At 35.3% G+C, this 14,998-nt stretch overlaps 1 protein-coding gene across 1 annotated transcript in view; it reads right to left on the bottom strand.

Annotated features, from left to right (window-relative positions):
• Positions 1 to 15: 15 nt before the first annotated feature.
• The window catches only part of RC3H1 (ring finger and CCCH-type domains 1), a 91,962-nt gene continuing 76,979 nt past the window's right edge, over positions 16 to 14,998 (bottom strand). Inside the window, exons 12-20 of the mRNA XM_068541281.1 lie at positions 13,599 to 13,969; positions 12,928 to 13,095; positions 8,259 to 8,411; positions 7,155 to 7,368; positions 6,602 to 6,692; positions 6,345 to 6,477; positions 4,357 to 4,527; positions 2,884 to 2,999; positions 16 to 1,799 (exon numbers count right to left, since the gene is read on the bottom strand). Coding sequence (XP_068397382.1) covers positions 1,649 to 1,799; positions 2,884 to 2,999; positions 4,357 to 4,527; positions 6,345 to 6,477; positions 6,602 to 6,692; positions 7,155 to 7,368; positions 8,259 to 8,411; positions 12,928 to 13,095; positions 13,599 to 13,969 — 1,568 coding nt within the window. The 3' untranslated portion in view covers positions 16 to 1,648. The remainder of the gene's footprint in view (positions 1,800 to 2,883; positions 3,000 to 4,356; positions 4,528 to 6,344; positions 6,478 to 6,601; positions 6,693 to 7,154; positions 7,369 to 8,258; positions 8,412 to 12,927; positions 13,096 to 13,598; positions 13,970 to 14,998) is intronic.

Below are 14,998 nucleotides of genomic sequence, written 5' to 3' on the forward strand. Positions count from 1 at the left end.
CCTCACCCCCCATTTGTTTCATTTAACAATATGATGGACACAGAGCTTAGACTGAGGTTGTTATAACCTCAGCAGGAGTTAAGGGTTAAGAAAATAAGAAACAAGAAAAATACAAACTCTTGCTTTTTACCCAACCAAAGCAATGCAGTAACTATTACACAACCAGTGCTTTCTGTTTTAGTAGTATAATCCAGAAAGGGAAATTTTTAGAAAATCAGGCAAACATAGGGATAGGGTGGGTGACTATATCAAATAACCCCCACTAAACATGTTTCATATGGTCTTAGTTCAGTACAGACATGTGGCATCAGAATATGTGCAGCAGAACTAAGTAATAAAAATTCTTCCTTATTCTTTTCAACATTTTCATGAAGAATCTTCAATATTGTAAAGCCAAGACTACAAAAATTGACTTCTAGGTACTTACTATCTACTTGTGCTAATGATTCTGAAAAGTAGCAACTGATTAATCCATGAACTATCCTTAAGATTCAGGCAGTTCGTATTTGCCAATCTCTGAAAGCCAAGGGTTCCAGTGTACAGGAATTGTATACTTTTGGTTTTTGAGAGTAAAACATAAACATCCATTGAACTAATGTGGCTCTGTTCATTTTAAGTTAAAATCAAGTGTTGCAGTTTTAAAACATGGTTGATTGTCCTGGTTTTTGAACATTCTATGATTTCAGCAGAGGTTCAATTTCGAAAAGCACAGCTCTAAATTTCCAGCCATCACCTCAATATAGGTAATAAACCAAGTATGTATTTTCAGTGCTAATAAATTACAGTTTATCCTGAAAGTAATCTCCATTTAAATCTACTCAAGCAATCTAAAATTGACTCATGTTTCTGATTACATTAAGAGAATGAAAGGGGTCCATAATATCGGAAATGAGGGCTTCAAAAATTAATTGGTAATTATCTGTCTGAAAAGCTAAAATAAACACAAAAACAAGAAATAAAGCCCTCCTGAACAATAACTACAAAAAGTTTTAATGCCATATGAAAAACCTACCTACACATGAAGCTAGTGACCCAGAAAGAGAAAGCAGATTATGGCTTCTAAATAACAGCTCTTGGAAAGTTGGTTTGCTGCACATTTTCTAATAACTAGTCTATTACTGTCTATTTCTCAAGCACCACAGAATTCTCAGAAAGGCCAGTGCTTTTTGTCTGTTGTAATTTATGGGGTTGTGAGAGTTGGAAAGGATTGGGGGTAAGGAATTATACACTGGGTATGTAATAATACCAAAATACAAGAAAAACCTACTTCATTAAGATCATACAATTAATCAAACAGAGTGTATATATAATATCTTCTTTTTTTTTTAAAGCCCTGGATCCAAGGCGTCCAAAGTTATTAAAATAAAGTTCATTCACAGAACAAAAACAAATTTAATCTGAATTGCTTGCAGATACTGCTAATTTTCTTTTTCTTTTTCTTTTTTTTTTTTTAAATTAAAAAATGCATTATTGTGAACTATGTGCAGGGTTTGTTTTTAGTAGTGGTGTTTGTGCACATTGCCTCCGGTGCTTTTCCTGGATTTCTCTGACCACTCGCAGAGAAAAGGTTTAGAAGTTATTTGTTCTCCTACCCCTATGCCCCACAAATTGGTTAGGAACAGAAGATAAAAGTAGGACTCCTCATGTTTTAGGGAGCAGAACTGGATGTAACTCCTGATCTCTGGGAGTCATTACTGTCCCCTCCTCCCTCAGGGTCCTCTGACAGGTTCAGAGAGCTGGTCTTGTTTGATAGGAGGCTGATGTTCTCTTGTGTCAAGGCTGATCCATTCGGCACATCACTGTTAACGTTTTTTTAAAAAAAAGGAGTTTGGATTTTAAAAAAAGGAGAGAGATAAAAATGATTATTTAGTAGAATAAAATCAACAGGGCCTTTTTCTTTTTAGCAGTATGGAATGGCATACATGAATGGCATTCAAACTTTAATTTACAGCTCTATATCCATGCTTTATTTTAGCATAGGGGTTGGCAAACTAAGGCTAGCTAGCTGCCTTTTTTTTTTTAATTTTGTTTTTTTTTAGCTGCCTGTTTTTGTAAACAAATTTTTATTGGAACACAGCCTGCCCATTTGCTTGCATATTGTCTATGGCTGCTTTCACATTACAGTGGCAGAACTGAGTTTTGACAGAAATAGTAAAACTTATAATTTTAAATATTCACTATCTGGCCTTTAAGAAAAAGTGCTGACCCCTGCTTTTAGCAGGTTTACTAGTACAAGAAATTGCTTTGAACCCAGGATAATGCATGGATTTAAAGAGCCAAAAACCTAAGCCTGAAAGCAACAGGGCATTAGAAATTGTTGTATATCATCAGGAGGGCAACTCGGGACTATGCATCAAAAGCCTCAAAATACCCTAAGTTGCAAAATACTCTAAGATGCAAGATATGCAAACAAAGAATTAACTATAATATTGTTTACTGCAGGGTTGTTCATAATAGCTGATATGTATCCTTCCGTACCTGTAGAAGAATAATGGATGATGTGGGATAGACCAAATTAAAAACCAGGAGGATGGGTGGGGGTGGGGCGGGTAGGTGGGTGGAAGAGGCTAAATGCCTACACACTTCAAAAAACCAGAAGAAAAAAAAAAAAGACCAGAAGGGTATACATCAAAATGTTAACACTGGTTTTAAATAAATTAAAAAACAAGGGGAAAAAGGAGATGGAAGCAGAAAATTTTATTTCTTAGGTATTAACAGATAATTCAACCTTGGGTCTGATCTAAAATAAGTTTTAACTCCTGAACTTATGCAAAAATATTCTTTTCTCAATGTATACAAAATAATATTTAAAAAATCAAATTATATGTATGAGGGTACTTCTGTCATGACTGTATAAGACTATGAAAATGTCCCTTTCTTTACCTGAATGTCAATGTAAGGTCCTCAGCTGGAACCTTATTTTGTGGTTCTGGTTGTCCATTTTCTGCTTGTTTACTTGTATTCAATTTGCTTTTCATGTCCAGAGAACATTGGTTCTCCTTTGAAAGAAAAGGAAATAAATTCAATTATCTTTTATTTAATGGTGCTAATGGAAGACAGAACAGATATAGATAATACAAAATGATGATCAGAAATCATATTTAGTTCTGTAAAATGACCAACGAAACAGGCAGATTAAAAGAGAGACATAGGGACTTCCCTGGTGGCACAGTAGTTAAGAATCTGCCTGCCAATGCAGGGGACACGGGTTCGATCCCTGGTCCAGAAAGATCCCACATGCCGCAGAGCCACTAAGCCAGTACGCCACAACTACTGAGCCTGCGTGCCCGAGAGCCCATGCACTGCAACTACTGAAGCCCGCGTGCTCTAGGGCCCGCGTGCCACAACTACTGAGCCCGTGTGCTGCAACTACTGAAGCCTGTGCACCTAGAGCCCATGCTCCACAACAAGAGAAGCCACCACAATGAGAAGCCTGCGCAGCAACGAAGAGTAGCCCCTGCGTGAAGCAACTAGAGAAAGCCCGCGCACACAGCCAACGAAAACCCAATGCAGACAAAGAAAAAAAAAAGAGAGAGAGAGAGAGAGACATGCACAAAAACATAATGGAGTACGGCCCACTTGCTCACTATCCAAGCTGGATAGCAAGGGGACAAATGCCTCAAGTTAACATGGAAAAATCTCACAGAAAAACTGATGACTCAGAAAAAGCAAGTCAAAATATAATAAGTATCTATAATACACTTATTGAAAACAGAAAAATGAAATATCCCATCTATTTGCTTAAAAAGAATATGAAAACTATGCAACAACAAAAAAACAATTACCACGCAATCTGAGGGAATGGTTCAATCTCTTAAGACTAAAAATTTACTGAAATGAGAGTTCATGCACTATGAAACAAACCCTAAGCATATCTATGGATACAATTCCACAGGAAATAATATGTAGATGGCATCTCACTCATGACAAAAAAATATGTCATCAATAACATAAGGGCTGTGAAACCTAGAAATGTTATTTGGTAATACATCTTTGTTTAACATGAGGGCACTGCAAAAAACACCATCCCCTCTGCTTCCTTAATCAATACGTTTAACAGAAATTTAGTAACTTCCAGATAACCGCCTTGTTTTCCCGGAAAGTTTTTTGTAATGCAGAAAACTAAGACAAAGAACACACTCAAACCAAAAGAGAATGAGGAGAAGAATGATAAAACAGGGAGGCAGACCATCTTCAGGACACTCATTGTCAGTATTAATCACTCACTGCAGTGCCTTGGAGTGATGACTCTACAGCTCTAGATGATTCTAGAACTCCAGAGCCACGAGTTCAGTGACACAACTACACAGAGGCTTTTCTTTCAGCTTTCCTCTCTTTTCCCACCATAGCACTTACCATGCTCAGTTCCCGGGTTCTCTTCCCGATTTCCCTTTCCACCTGGTGCAGTTCCAAGCTCAGCTGCTCACTTGAGGGCGCTCCAGGCCACTTTGGCGGCGGCGGTGGGGGCTGTGATTGGCCTGCCAAGGCGCTCGCCTCCCTCTGCAGCGCCAACCTGCTACCGACAGCCTAGTGCAAAAGCCAAGCACACAGCTCAACACATGCCACGCCGCGCACAGAGTGACCAGGCCTGACGCCAGACCCGCCCAAGCAACTTACTACTCAGGGATTGGCAATAAAAATGATGCAAACGTTAAGGCACTGCTTCTTTCTCTGAGTACCATTTGAATACAAAAGGGAAAAGATGGGGCATTTAAACTCAGTGAATAGTAATTTAATCTTTGGTATAAGTCGCTCTTTTTCTTAGTGGAAAGAGAAGTCAACTATAAATGTGCTTTTTTCCTTTTCTTTTCTATTTTTTTCCTTTTGTTTTTTAATTGAATTTTCTCTGATATAAATTCTATAATTTCTTTCATGAAACCTCAGTAATGGCAGGGACTTTTAACCACAGTGGGTTAAATAGTGCTGAAATTCTTTTGGAACAGAAAATCAGTCTAGAAATTTCAACTAAGACAAAAAGCCATGAAATAGCAAGGTAAGGAATAATGCTTTATGGAGTTAAAGGTCCAAATCTTCAACAAGTTAATAAACTAACGGTGAACATAATAAACACAGCATTCTTTTTTCTTACGATAGGAATCAGCAAGAAATTTTGGACCAATGTTAATAAAGCAATAGGAAAAAGGAGACAAACATGAGTACTATACAGGTTTTTATTTCTAAACCTTCTTGCTTACATAAGAGCACAAGCCAGACACATGTTCAAAAACAAACACACACACAAACAAAAATCCCTCCTACTGGTCTTGCTAATAAGTTAGAAATTTATTTCTTACTTATTATTACTTATTATTTTTCTTACTTATTATTACAGCAATATCTTACTTATTATTACAGATCTTGGTAGAAAGATCTAGATCTAGAAAGAAACATTCTAAGAGCATCTTTTTCTCCAGAAGGGAGCAATGCATTTATCACTAGAAGGTCTTTAGCTTTCCATATTCAAAGTCTATGTTCCAATGCAAAGGATAATATAAACAAAACCTAGTCTTCCTGATGTGGCACTTAAAGGACTTTAAGAATTCTTTGCCTTCTGACATTTTGTTTCTCATAAGTATCAGGTAGCATGGTGGAAAGAACACTGAATTTGGAGTATGAAGAGCTGGGTTCATGTTTCAACCTCTGTGAAACTAATATCCTTCAACCAAAAAGGGGGAGGACAATACCACCTCCCTAATCTAATTGTCAGGGACATATATGGGTCAAATAAGATATGTCATAGTAATTTATAAAATGAAAGAACTATATTAATGAAAGGTGTTATTATTATACAGAGGCTATTTTTTTTTGGTCAAAGTTCTAAGCGTCTACTAAAGATGCTGACGAGTAAAAGAAATGAGAGAAATTTTTAAAAATTAAAGAAAATATAAGAAATTAAAAACAAATCTTAAGCTAAAAGCATCTGTTGATTGAAAAACTATATACTATATATCTTCAACTTAAATGTGCCATCAAGGAATATAAGCTCCTTTTATATTTTTTATTTTATATAATATTTTAGATAATCTACAAATTTTAGATTATCTAAAATATTATACAGTGTAAAAATATAAAAGGAGCTTATATATATACATATATAATATATAATGTATAATATATAAAACATATAAAATATGTTTTCTATTCTCAGGTAACAGAAATTCTATATTTCCTATTGTCTCAGAACTTCGAAGTACTTACATTCTTTGAAAAATGGACAACTACACTAACTCTTGGGAAACAAACCTCAAAGTTTTATGTTCATTTTACCTCCGAAGTTCCTCCTTGTAAAATCTTTTTGAGAACTCTTCACAAACTGGAATGAAAAAACATCTCTAGGCTGGTACCTCTAGTCCACGCAGCTGGGTCTGTTGGCTAATTTGTTGGTTTAACTGCTGCAATTCTAGTCGTAGCTGTTCCCTCTCAGCAGATGGAAGGGGTTTTCCATGACTGGCTACTTCTGCCATAGATATTCTCTCCCTTTTGTGGGAAAGAAAGTATGGAATAAATTTAAAATTTTATTTTTAAAACATGTTATGACCAGAAAAACAAAGTAAGTTGAGTAATTTTAAAGGCTTGTAAAAGTAAAAAGAATGACTTATACCTCTCACTGAAGTGTCCCTGAGAAGGTATGTTTTGATGAGGTGAATATGGAGAACCTCCCCAGCCACTGTGGGTTCCATACGGACCATAATCTGTAAGAGAGTAATTTACAGTGGAATGATGCAATTCATAGATTTGATTCTTCTTTTTAGGTAGCCATAATCTAAAAGGCATAGGCATATTATGTACACAGTTACCTTGAAAGATGGAGGGGTATTGATGTTTGTTTTTCCCCCACTAAAATGTCAATCTTTGTAATTTTTTCTTTTGTTTGATATTTTTTAAAAAATGAGATGTATTATTTTAACAAAAGCAATGAAACTATTAAAAATAGCACATAGGTTATTACCTTCATATACAGATATTTAATTTTAGTTTGTACCCCTACAATTCCCTGGGTTATAATTACCTTTCTACAGGGATAATTCCACAGAAAAGTTTGAAGACTACTGCCCTGCAAGATTATGAAAAGCACTGACGGTAAATGGGGAGTAGGTGGTGCTGGGAGTTGTGACTATGAACACTCCAAATCGGCTTACCTCTGAGATTCTTACCTGAAATGTTAATAGATTTTGTGGGAGCTCCCTGAGGTGCCATAGCCTGCATTGGGCCAGCACCCTGATATATTGTTTTGGAAGTTCGAGAAATGGCACCAAACCGAGATACTGTTGGTCGGTCTCCAAATGGGATGAGGTCATCATCACTGGTTTCTGCTGCTCTTCTCTGAAGGTCCAATCGCTGGTCTCTCATTCCTTTACTCTCCACATTCTGGTAAAAAGTAAAATGAGAACTCCACCCCACACTTAGATCTCTAACATAATTTCCTCTAGCTCTGTAATAAGGTTAAAATAGAGTATAATGTTCTTACTGATAAGACTAAAATCATTAGTTGCCTTTAGTTGTCATATAAAACATTGCTTTTCAAACCTCTGACCACTCCCTATAATATTTTTTACATCATGACCCAGTACATATATACATTCAAATATATATATATTTGAATGTATATATGTATACATATATATTTTCATGACAAACATTTATCCTTAACTACATGTAATGTACTCTTGTATTTATATTGTTATTCTAATTCATTTCTTTAAAAAAAGGCCCATCATGACCCAATAAATTAATTTTCAACAATCAATAGTTAGAAAAATACTGTTTAAAAATATAAGCGCCAACATAGGCTTTTAAAAGGCATTCCAGTCAGAAAGATAAATGGAAATCTAATTGCTAGACCCTTGCTACTGAAGCTAAGTAACTATAATTCTGATTCAAACACTAGTATTGTTCACTAGATTCAACTTTACTGTTTAAACTTAAGAGTTGCAGAAGAGTTATAATTTATTTGGACAAGAAATTCAAGGTCTTAATTATGCAAATTAATTTACTTTCAATTCTAAACAGCTGTTGGGTTAATTGCTAGCTTCACAGAAACATAAGAAACGCTCTTCTTTGTCTAGACAAGTTTGAAAAGATTTTTACATATACCTGAAAGAACTAAAAAAACATATAAATATAATTCAATCACATAGTATAGAATATGGTCTGAAACTTAAGCAAAGCTCAGTTACTTGTGTTTACACTATTAACTGGGGATAATTTATTTGGTTTATCTTGATTTGTATTAATTATGGCTTAGTTATTACACATACCATCATTTCCACACTCCCTGCTGCCACAACATCTTTGGGTTTTGCATCTTTGGTTCCAATGTAGGAGCCGATGGTGTCACATGACCACGGTGAGTACTGGCTATAATCATTTCCTTTGTATTTCCCAGCTACCTTCAAGTCTTCATCCAAAAACTACAGATGGAAAAAGGAAAAAAGAAACAAAATAGGAAATGGGTCTATGAGTAACAGCACAAAGAAAGCAGGAATTTCTTTAGAACATCATGCTGAAGCAACAGAGTAACGGTTATTTGATTTGTGTCACTAGAAGATTTTTGTAGACTATGAAAAATATAAAACAAATGAAAAATGATATTCAGCCTTTACACTTTGTTAACAGAGGGTCAAAAAGAAGTATCTCAAAAAAAAAAAAAAAAAAAAAGAAGTATCTCAATATCTTTCAGAGAATCAAATTAGGATTTTTGAAGAGATTTGCCCATCCTCTTTCTCATCAGATTCAGTTAACACTTAAGCAAGTATGTACTAGGCCCTAGTTTTGCTAGACCCTCCTTAATGTTTCTTTCAATAACATTCCAGGTAAACAAGAACATTAGAAATTCTTTAAAATGTAATCTTAAATGTTCTATATAGTACATGACGACGTAATAACTTTTTTACCTAAATCTCTTTAATAGCAGTAATTCATATCTTGAATAAATTCTGGTCCTTAGGGTTGAGTCAATGAAGTAAAAAGGATAAGACTCCTAATTTTCTTTTCTCAGGATGAGCTCTGAAATTATGTAATAACTAAATAGGTATTCTAGGTCTAATGCATTTTTACTTACATTCACATTTGTGTAATGTTTTACAGTTTTCTAAGTACTTTTATGTATACACTATCTCATATGTTCTTCAAGTCCATGAGAGACAACGTGGGTGATCGGACCAAGGTTATACCAGTATAGGGAGTGCTAGAACACTAATAAATTGCTCTCACTTTATCACAGATGTATATACTGACATACTAATAATCCAGGGGGTACTGGTACATTTAAATGGCTCTATGCTTCCCCCTATACTAAAAAAAACCTTCTATTTTCTGAGTCATCACTTCGGTCTTCTGCACTGGCAGAGGGATATGCTGTTCACAGTACCACTCATTTTCAACCACAACTCCTGTTTCCATTGTTTATAACCTCTTTCCTTTTTTTTTGTCCTACTTCTATTTTAAAAATTCCAGCTCCTTTTTACATTTCTCCTCTGCTTACAAATTTTGTGTAGAACAGCTAGCTTTTTAAAGACATGACCTACTAACAAGAGTGCTTTTTCCCCTGCAATCAATGTATTATACAGCAATACATTGAAGAATGAGATAGGACTTCCCTGGTGGTGCAGTGGTTAAGAATCAGACTGCCAATGCAGGGGACATGGGTTCGAGCCCTGGTCCGGGAAGATCCCACACACCGCAGAGCAACTAAGCCTGCAAGCTACAACTACTGAAGCCCACACGCCTAGAGCCCGTGCTCCGCAACAAGAGAAGCCACCGCGATGAGAAGCCCGCGCACCGCAATGAAGAGTAGCCCCCACTCGCTGCAACTAGAGAAACCCCCTGTGCAGCAACGAAGACCCAACGCAGCCAAAAGTAAAATATAAATAAATAAATAAATTATTTTTAAAAAATGAGATAAATTTATATACTGATACAGAAAGACATCCAGGATAACTGGTTAAGTAAAAACAAAAACAAAAAAAATGCAAAACGTAAAATCTGAATATATTATTACTAAATGATCTGATTAAAAATTATAATGGTGTGTTAGTTCATGCACAGAAAAGTTGAAACATATATAAAAAGTTAAAATATATAATAAACTGACAGTGATATAGAAAATGAGATTTTGGAGAAATTTCTTTCTATATTATATATTTTTATAATGTATGAATTTAGTATAATTATATGTAGGTTGTTTATAATCAGAACTGAAGTTTAATTATATAGCTTTGTATGTCAGTAACTAAAATAATTCTGTCAATAGATGAAGTTCTGTAACAGCCAGGCATTATTATCATTTTTATTACAAGTAAAAAAGTAATAAATACACAGTTATTATTTACTGAATGCCTGCTTTGTGCCAGATGCCTTATGTCTCATTTAATCTTCACCACACCACTGTGAGGTAGGTTTTATTATGCTTGATTTACAAATAGAGAAACCTGAGCCTCAGGGTTAATGAAGGCTAAATAACTTACAAAAGATCACACACTGAGCCACAAAGCTGAACCTCATAGATAAGTATATTTCATTCCAAAATTAGCTCACTTTTCACAGTGTCATACTGCTTTCCATATTTCTCAAAAAATGGTATGGCATAACAAGGCTCTGGGATGTCTCTAATAGTCAGTTTTTGAAAAAATATCATGTAATGTTGATACTTTACAAGTAAAATTATATTAATAGAAGATAAAAAAAATAGATGTTATAGCTTTACTAATTAACCTACATTATTGTGGAAAATTCATCCAAAGTGTTTAGACAGGAAAGCCAGATACTATGAACAATCTTTATTTAGTAGATTACTTTTGTAGACCCAAAAGTTTACTGTTTATTATATGCAATGTGATATATTTCAATTTTCATTGCTTATTATTCATAATTTGTCAGCTAGAAATATTGTTTAGAATCATAATTCTACAAATAAAGGATGCAAGACATTTTCCTTACATAATATCAACTGCAACCCTACTGAAAAAACCTACTTGACATAAAAAAAAAAAAAAAAAAATATATATATATATATATATACACACACACACACATACACATCGAGCTGAGGCAGTTATGTAAAATCAACAAACCAAAATAATTAAATAAATAAGATCAACAGAGCAAAAAGCTGGCTTTCTGAAAAGATAAAACTGATGATAAATCCCTAGCAAGACTGACAAAGGAAAAAAATTATCAGAAGTGGAAAAATGTCTATGGGGTCACTATAGACCCTGAAGACATTAAAAAGATAATAAGACAACACTCATTCATGATAACTGTTAGTACTGCTTTGTGGAAATACTGATAACCCTCAAATTATGGTTTATTACCCTCTAGTACATTAACCAGTTTATTCTAGCAACTCTATTTCAGTGCTTTTTTCCCTGCCTTTCACTACCTATATTAGCCTGTCTCTCCTACTCTTTGAATCAACTTTATCATCCTGCTGTTTTCCTCACTACTGAATAAACCTTTGACAGTCTCAACTATAAAAACTAGGAATATAGGGAAATTTCATTAATCTGATAAAGATTACCTACAAAAAGGCTGACAGCAAACATCATAATGGTAAATTATTAGACGCTCCATTTGCTCAAAGACTGGAAATAAGAAAACCTATCATCACTTTTATTTTATACTGGAGGATCTAGCTCACACAACCAAGATAAAAAAAAGAAAAGACTTAAGAATTGAAAAGGAGAAAGTAAAATGGTCATTATTCACAGAGGACATGACTGTGCACAGAAAATCCAAAAGAATCCACTAACAAATACTAGAATTAATAGGGAAATTTACCAAGGCTGCTGAACACAGGTGTCAAAATACACAAAAATCTACTTAATTTCTCTTTAATAATAACAAAGAGAAAATGAAATTTCAAAAAGGATTCCATTTAAAATAGCTTCAAAAACATTAGTTTTCTAGGAATAAGTTTATTGAAAGATGTGCAAGACACTGAAAACTATATGAGATATGACATTATTGACAAAAATTAAAGAAGATCCAAGGAAGTGGAGGGTATACCATGTTCTTGGAGACTCAATATTGGAAAGATGTCACTTCTCCTCAAATGGATCTAAAGCAACACTGTCCAATGAAAATATAATTGACCCACATATGTAATCTAAAACATTTTAGTAGCCATATTAAAAAATAAAAAGAAACAGGTAAAATTAATTTTAACAATACATTTTATTTAACCTAATACACCCAAAGTAGTATCATTTTAACATGTAAAATATATTGATGTTTTGGGGGGGGGGTACTAAACCTTCAGATCCAATGTATGTTTTATGCTTACAGCACACATGAATTCGAACTAGCCACATTTTAAGCATCATTATCCACATGTGGCTAGTGGTTATTACCATACTGGGCTACTCAGATCCAGAGATTCAATGTAATCCTAATAAAAACTGCAGCAGAGATTTCTGTGGACATCCACATGCTGATTCTAAAATGTGTCTGGAATTTCCAAGGACCAGGAACAGCAAAGATAATCCTGAAGACCAAAACTGGAAAACATACACCACCACATTAAGATGTACAATACTACTACATTAAGACAATGTGGTGTTGGTACAAGGATAGAGAAACAGATCAATGAAACAGAATAGAGTTCAGAAACATACAGTCACCTGACTATGACAAAGGTGACCAGATTATGATAAAGGTGACTGCAGGGTACTGGGGAAAGGATGGTCTTTTCATTAAATGATGCTTGATCAATGAGATATCCTTTGGGGAAAAAACTGATCTTAACTCCTAAGACACTATATACAAAAATCAATTCTAGATGGACTGTAGATCTAAATGTGAAATAATAAACCTTTTAGAGGAAAACACCCTCATGACCTTGGGAATAGGTGAAGATGACTTAAATAGGACACAATAAATCACTGATTAAGGAAAAACTGATAAAGAGACTAAAAAAGATGTGCTTACTTCCTCTTGTTGGAAGGCAGGAGGCAATGTTGGTGAAGGTGCAAAAGGAGGTGGAGAGATAACCTTCCTTTCCTCTAGTTGTGCCATTATTTCCTTTCGTCTTCGATGTAGCTCATCTAGACTAGGATGGGGCTGGGGAGGGGGAGGAAGCCGGCTGTAAGGAGGCTCCTGAAAATGCAAAGATGAGTAAAAATTGAAAAAGAATTTCAGGACACATTGATTCACTTAGCACATATTTTAAATAAGCAGCTTGTATACTCATCTTAACATCCGAAACAGCAAGACTTAATAAAACAAAGCAAAACAAAACAAACAAAACCCCCAAAAGCTCTCAGGATTTCCCAAAGAGCTAAATTTAAGTTTCTTTTCCTTGGTCAGAGACCATAATTTTTAAATAAATCTAGAAATGTTAATAAAACCATCTAATGTTCAGAAACTAAGATGGGTTAGCGGGAGTGGGGTATTAATTTTTTTCCCCTTTAAAAGTTAAAAAAAAACAAACAACCTATGCAGATTATGAAAAGGTGAAAAAAGAGAAGATGCTTTCTTTTAAAAAAGAACTGATTGATCAAAGAGTTATTACCATGGCAAAAGGTTAAAAAAAAAAATCACTGCAAGCAATAATCAAGTAAATCTATATAATAAGAAAAAACCCCAAAAACCCAGCATACTCTGTTGTACGAAGGTCTGATCTGAGTTGGGTGGGGAGCCACTGGATAGTAACCCTCCATCTGTTGGTATCTTTCTCTGGATTCTGGTACATAGGATGGTACTGCTGCAGGTGGAATCTCAATGGGTATAGGACTTTCTCGGAAAATCTCCTCTCTTGTATAAGACTGAGCAGGGTATACTCGACGGCCATCATAGTGTGGTGGGTACATAGGTGGGTACTGTTGTGGCTGTGTGCCATATTGAGAGTTTACTACACGATCTTGGAGGTACGGCGGATAATGATCCAAGTAGGGAGGACCAGGTTCAGGAGCAGATGGTGGAGGTCGGACAAAGCGGGACACACATTGTGGTGGTGGAGGATAGTACATACCTGTACAATACAAAAGAGGAACCAAAAGCAACAATGAGCCAATCTATTTTTCTATTTAAGACTTTTCCTTTTAAAATATTTCAACACTAAAGAATTAAAAATCCACTCCTTTCTTTAGATGTTTTTCCCTCTGCTTATGTAGTCAGGCTAGCTTTGTGAAAAATAACAAGCAAAAATTATCCTTAAAAGTTACTGAAAACACCAATCTACTTATAGTCTACAACAGTAAATTGGCTCTCTCAATTGTTTGACCATCTTTCTGGTGTGCCTTAACATACTGCAAACACTGAAAAGCAAAAAAACTATATTTCCCTGAAGCTTAGGTTCTACAAATCACTGATCTGCATAAGTTTTGAATGTGAAATTGAGTTAACTGGAAAGAGATCCATTCTGCTGCTACAGATCTAGTAGCTAACTGCATAACTCTAGAGTTCTTTGTTTTTTGGCTGTGCCGTGCGGTATGTGGGATCTTAGTTCCCCACCAGGGATTGAACCCGTGCCCTCTGCAGTGGAAGTGCAGAGTCTTAACCACTGGTCCGCCAGGGAAGTCCCCTAGAGTTCTTGAGACAACAGTCGTGGCAGTAGCTTCCCAATTTCAAGACGTTTGCCTCAACTGATGAGCTCCTCAAGTTGGTGATTAGGGCAGAAGTTTCCTATTTCTTCAGCTTCATTGTAACAGGGTCTTTCAGCAACTAGCTCTGGGACTCATTCCTGGAGACCTAGCTTAAGTCTGCTTTTCCAATGCTTCTACTGATTTTGTAGGACTCTCTGCATTAAACCTCTTTCTGCTAATATAGCCAGAATGGTTTCTGCTATCTGCAATTGAACCCTTACTGATTCAGCATATGTAAGGTTAACTCAACAAAAGCAGTTGGGATTTTCCTGCAATGAATGGTCAAAAGGAAGACACAGATCAACTTTTATCATATTCTTATATGTATGAATGACACCATGCCAACTTAAAACTACTTTTTTTGAAATCAGAAAAGACACTGCTGATTCAAAATTAATATAGCCTTGGGAAAAGGA

Source organism: Eschrichtius robustus, chromosome 3 (genome assembly GCF_028021215.1).
Source record: "Eschrichtius robustus isolate mEscRob2 chromosome 3, mEscRob2.pri, whole genome shotgun sequence".
NCBI classification, from domain to species: domain Eukaryota; kingdom Metazoa; phylum Chordata; class Mammalia; order Artiodactyla; family Eschrichtiidae; genus Eschrichtius; species Eschrichtius robustus.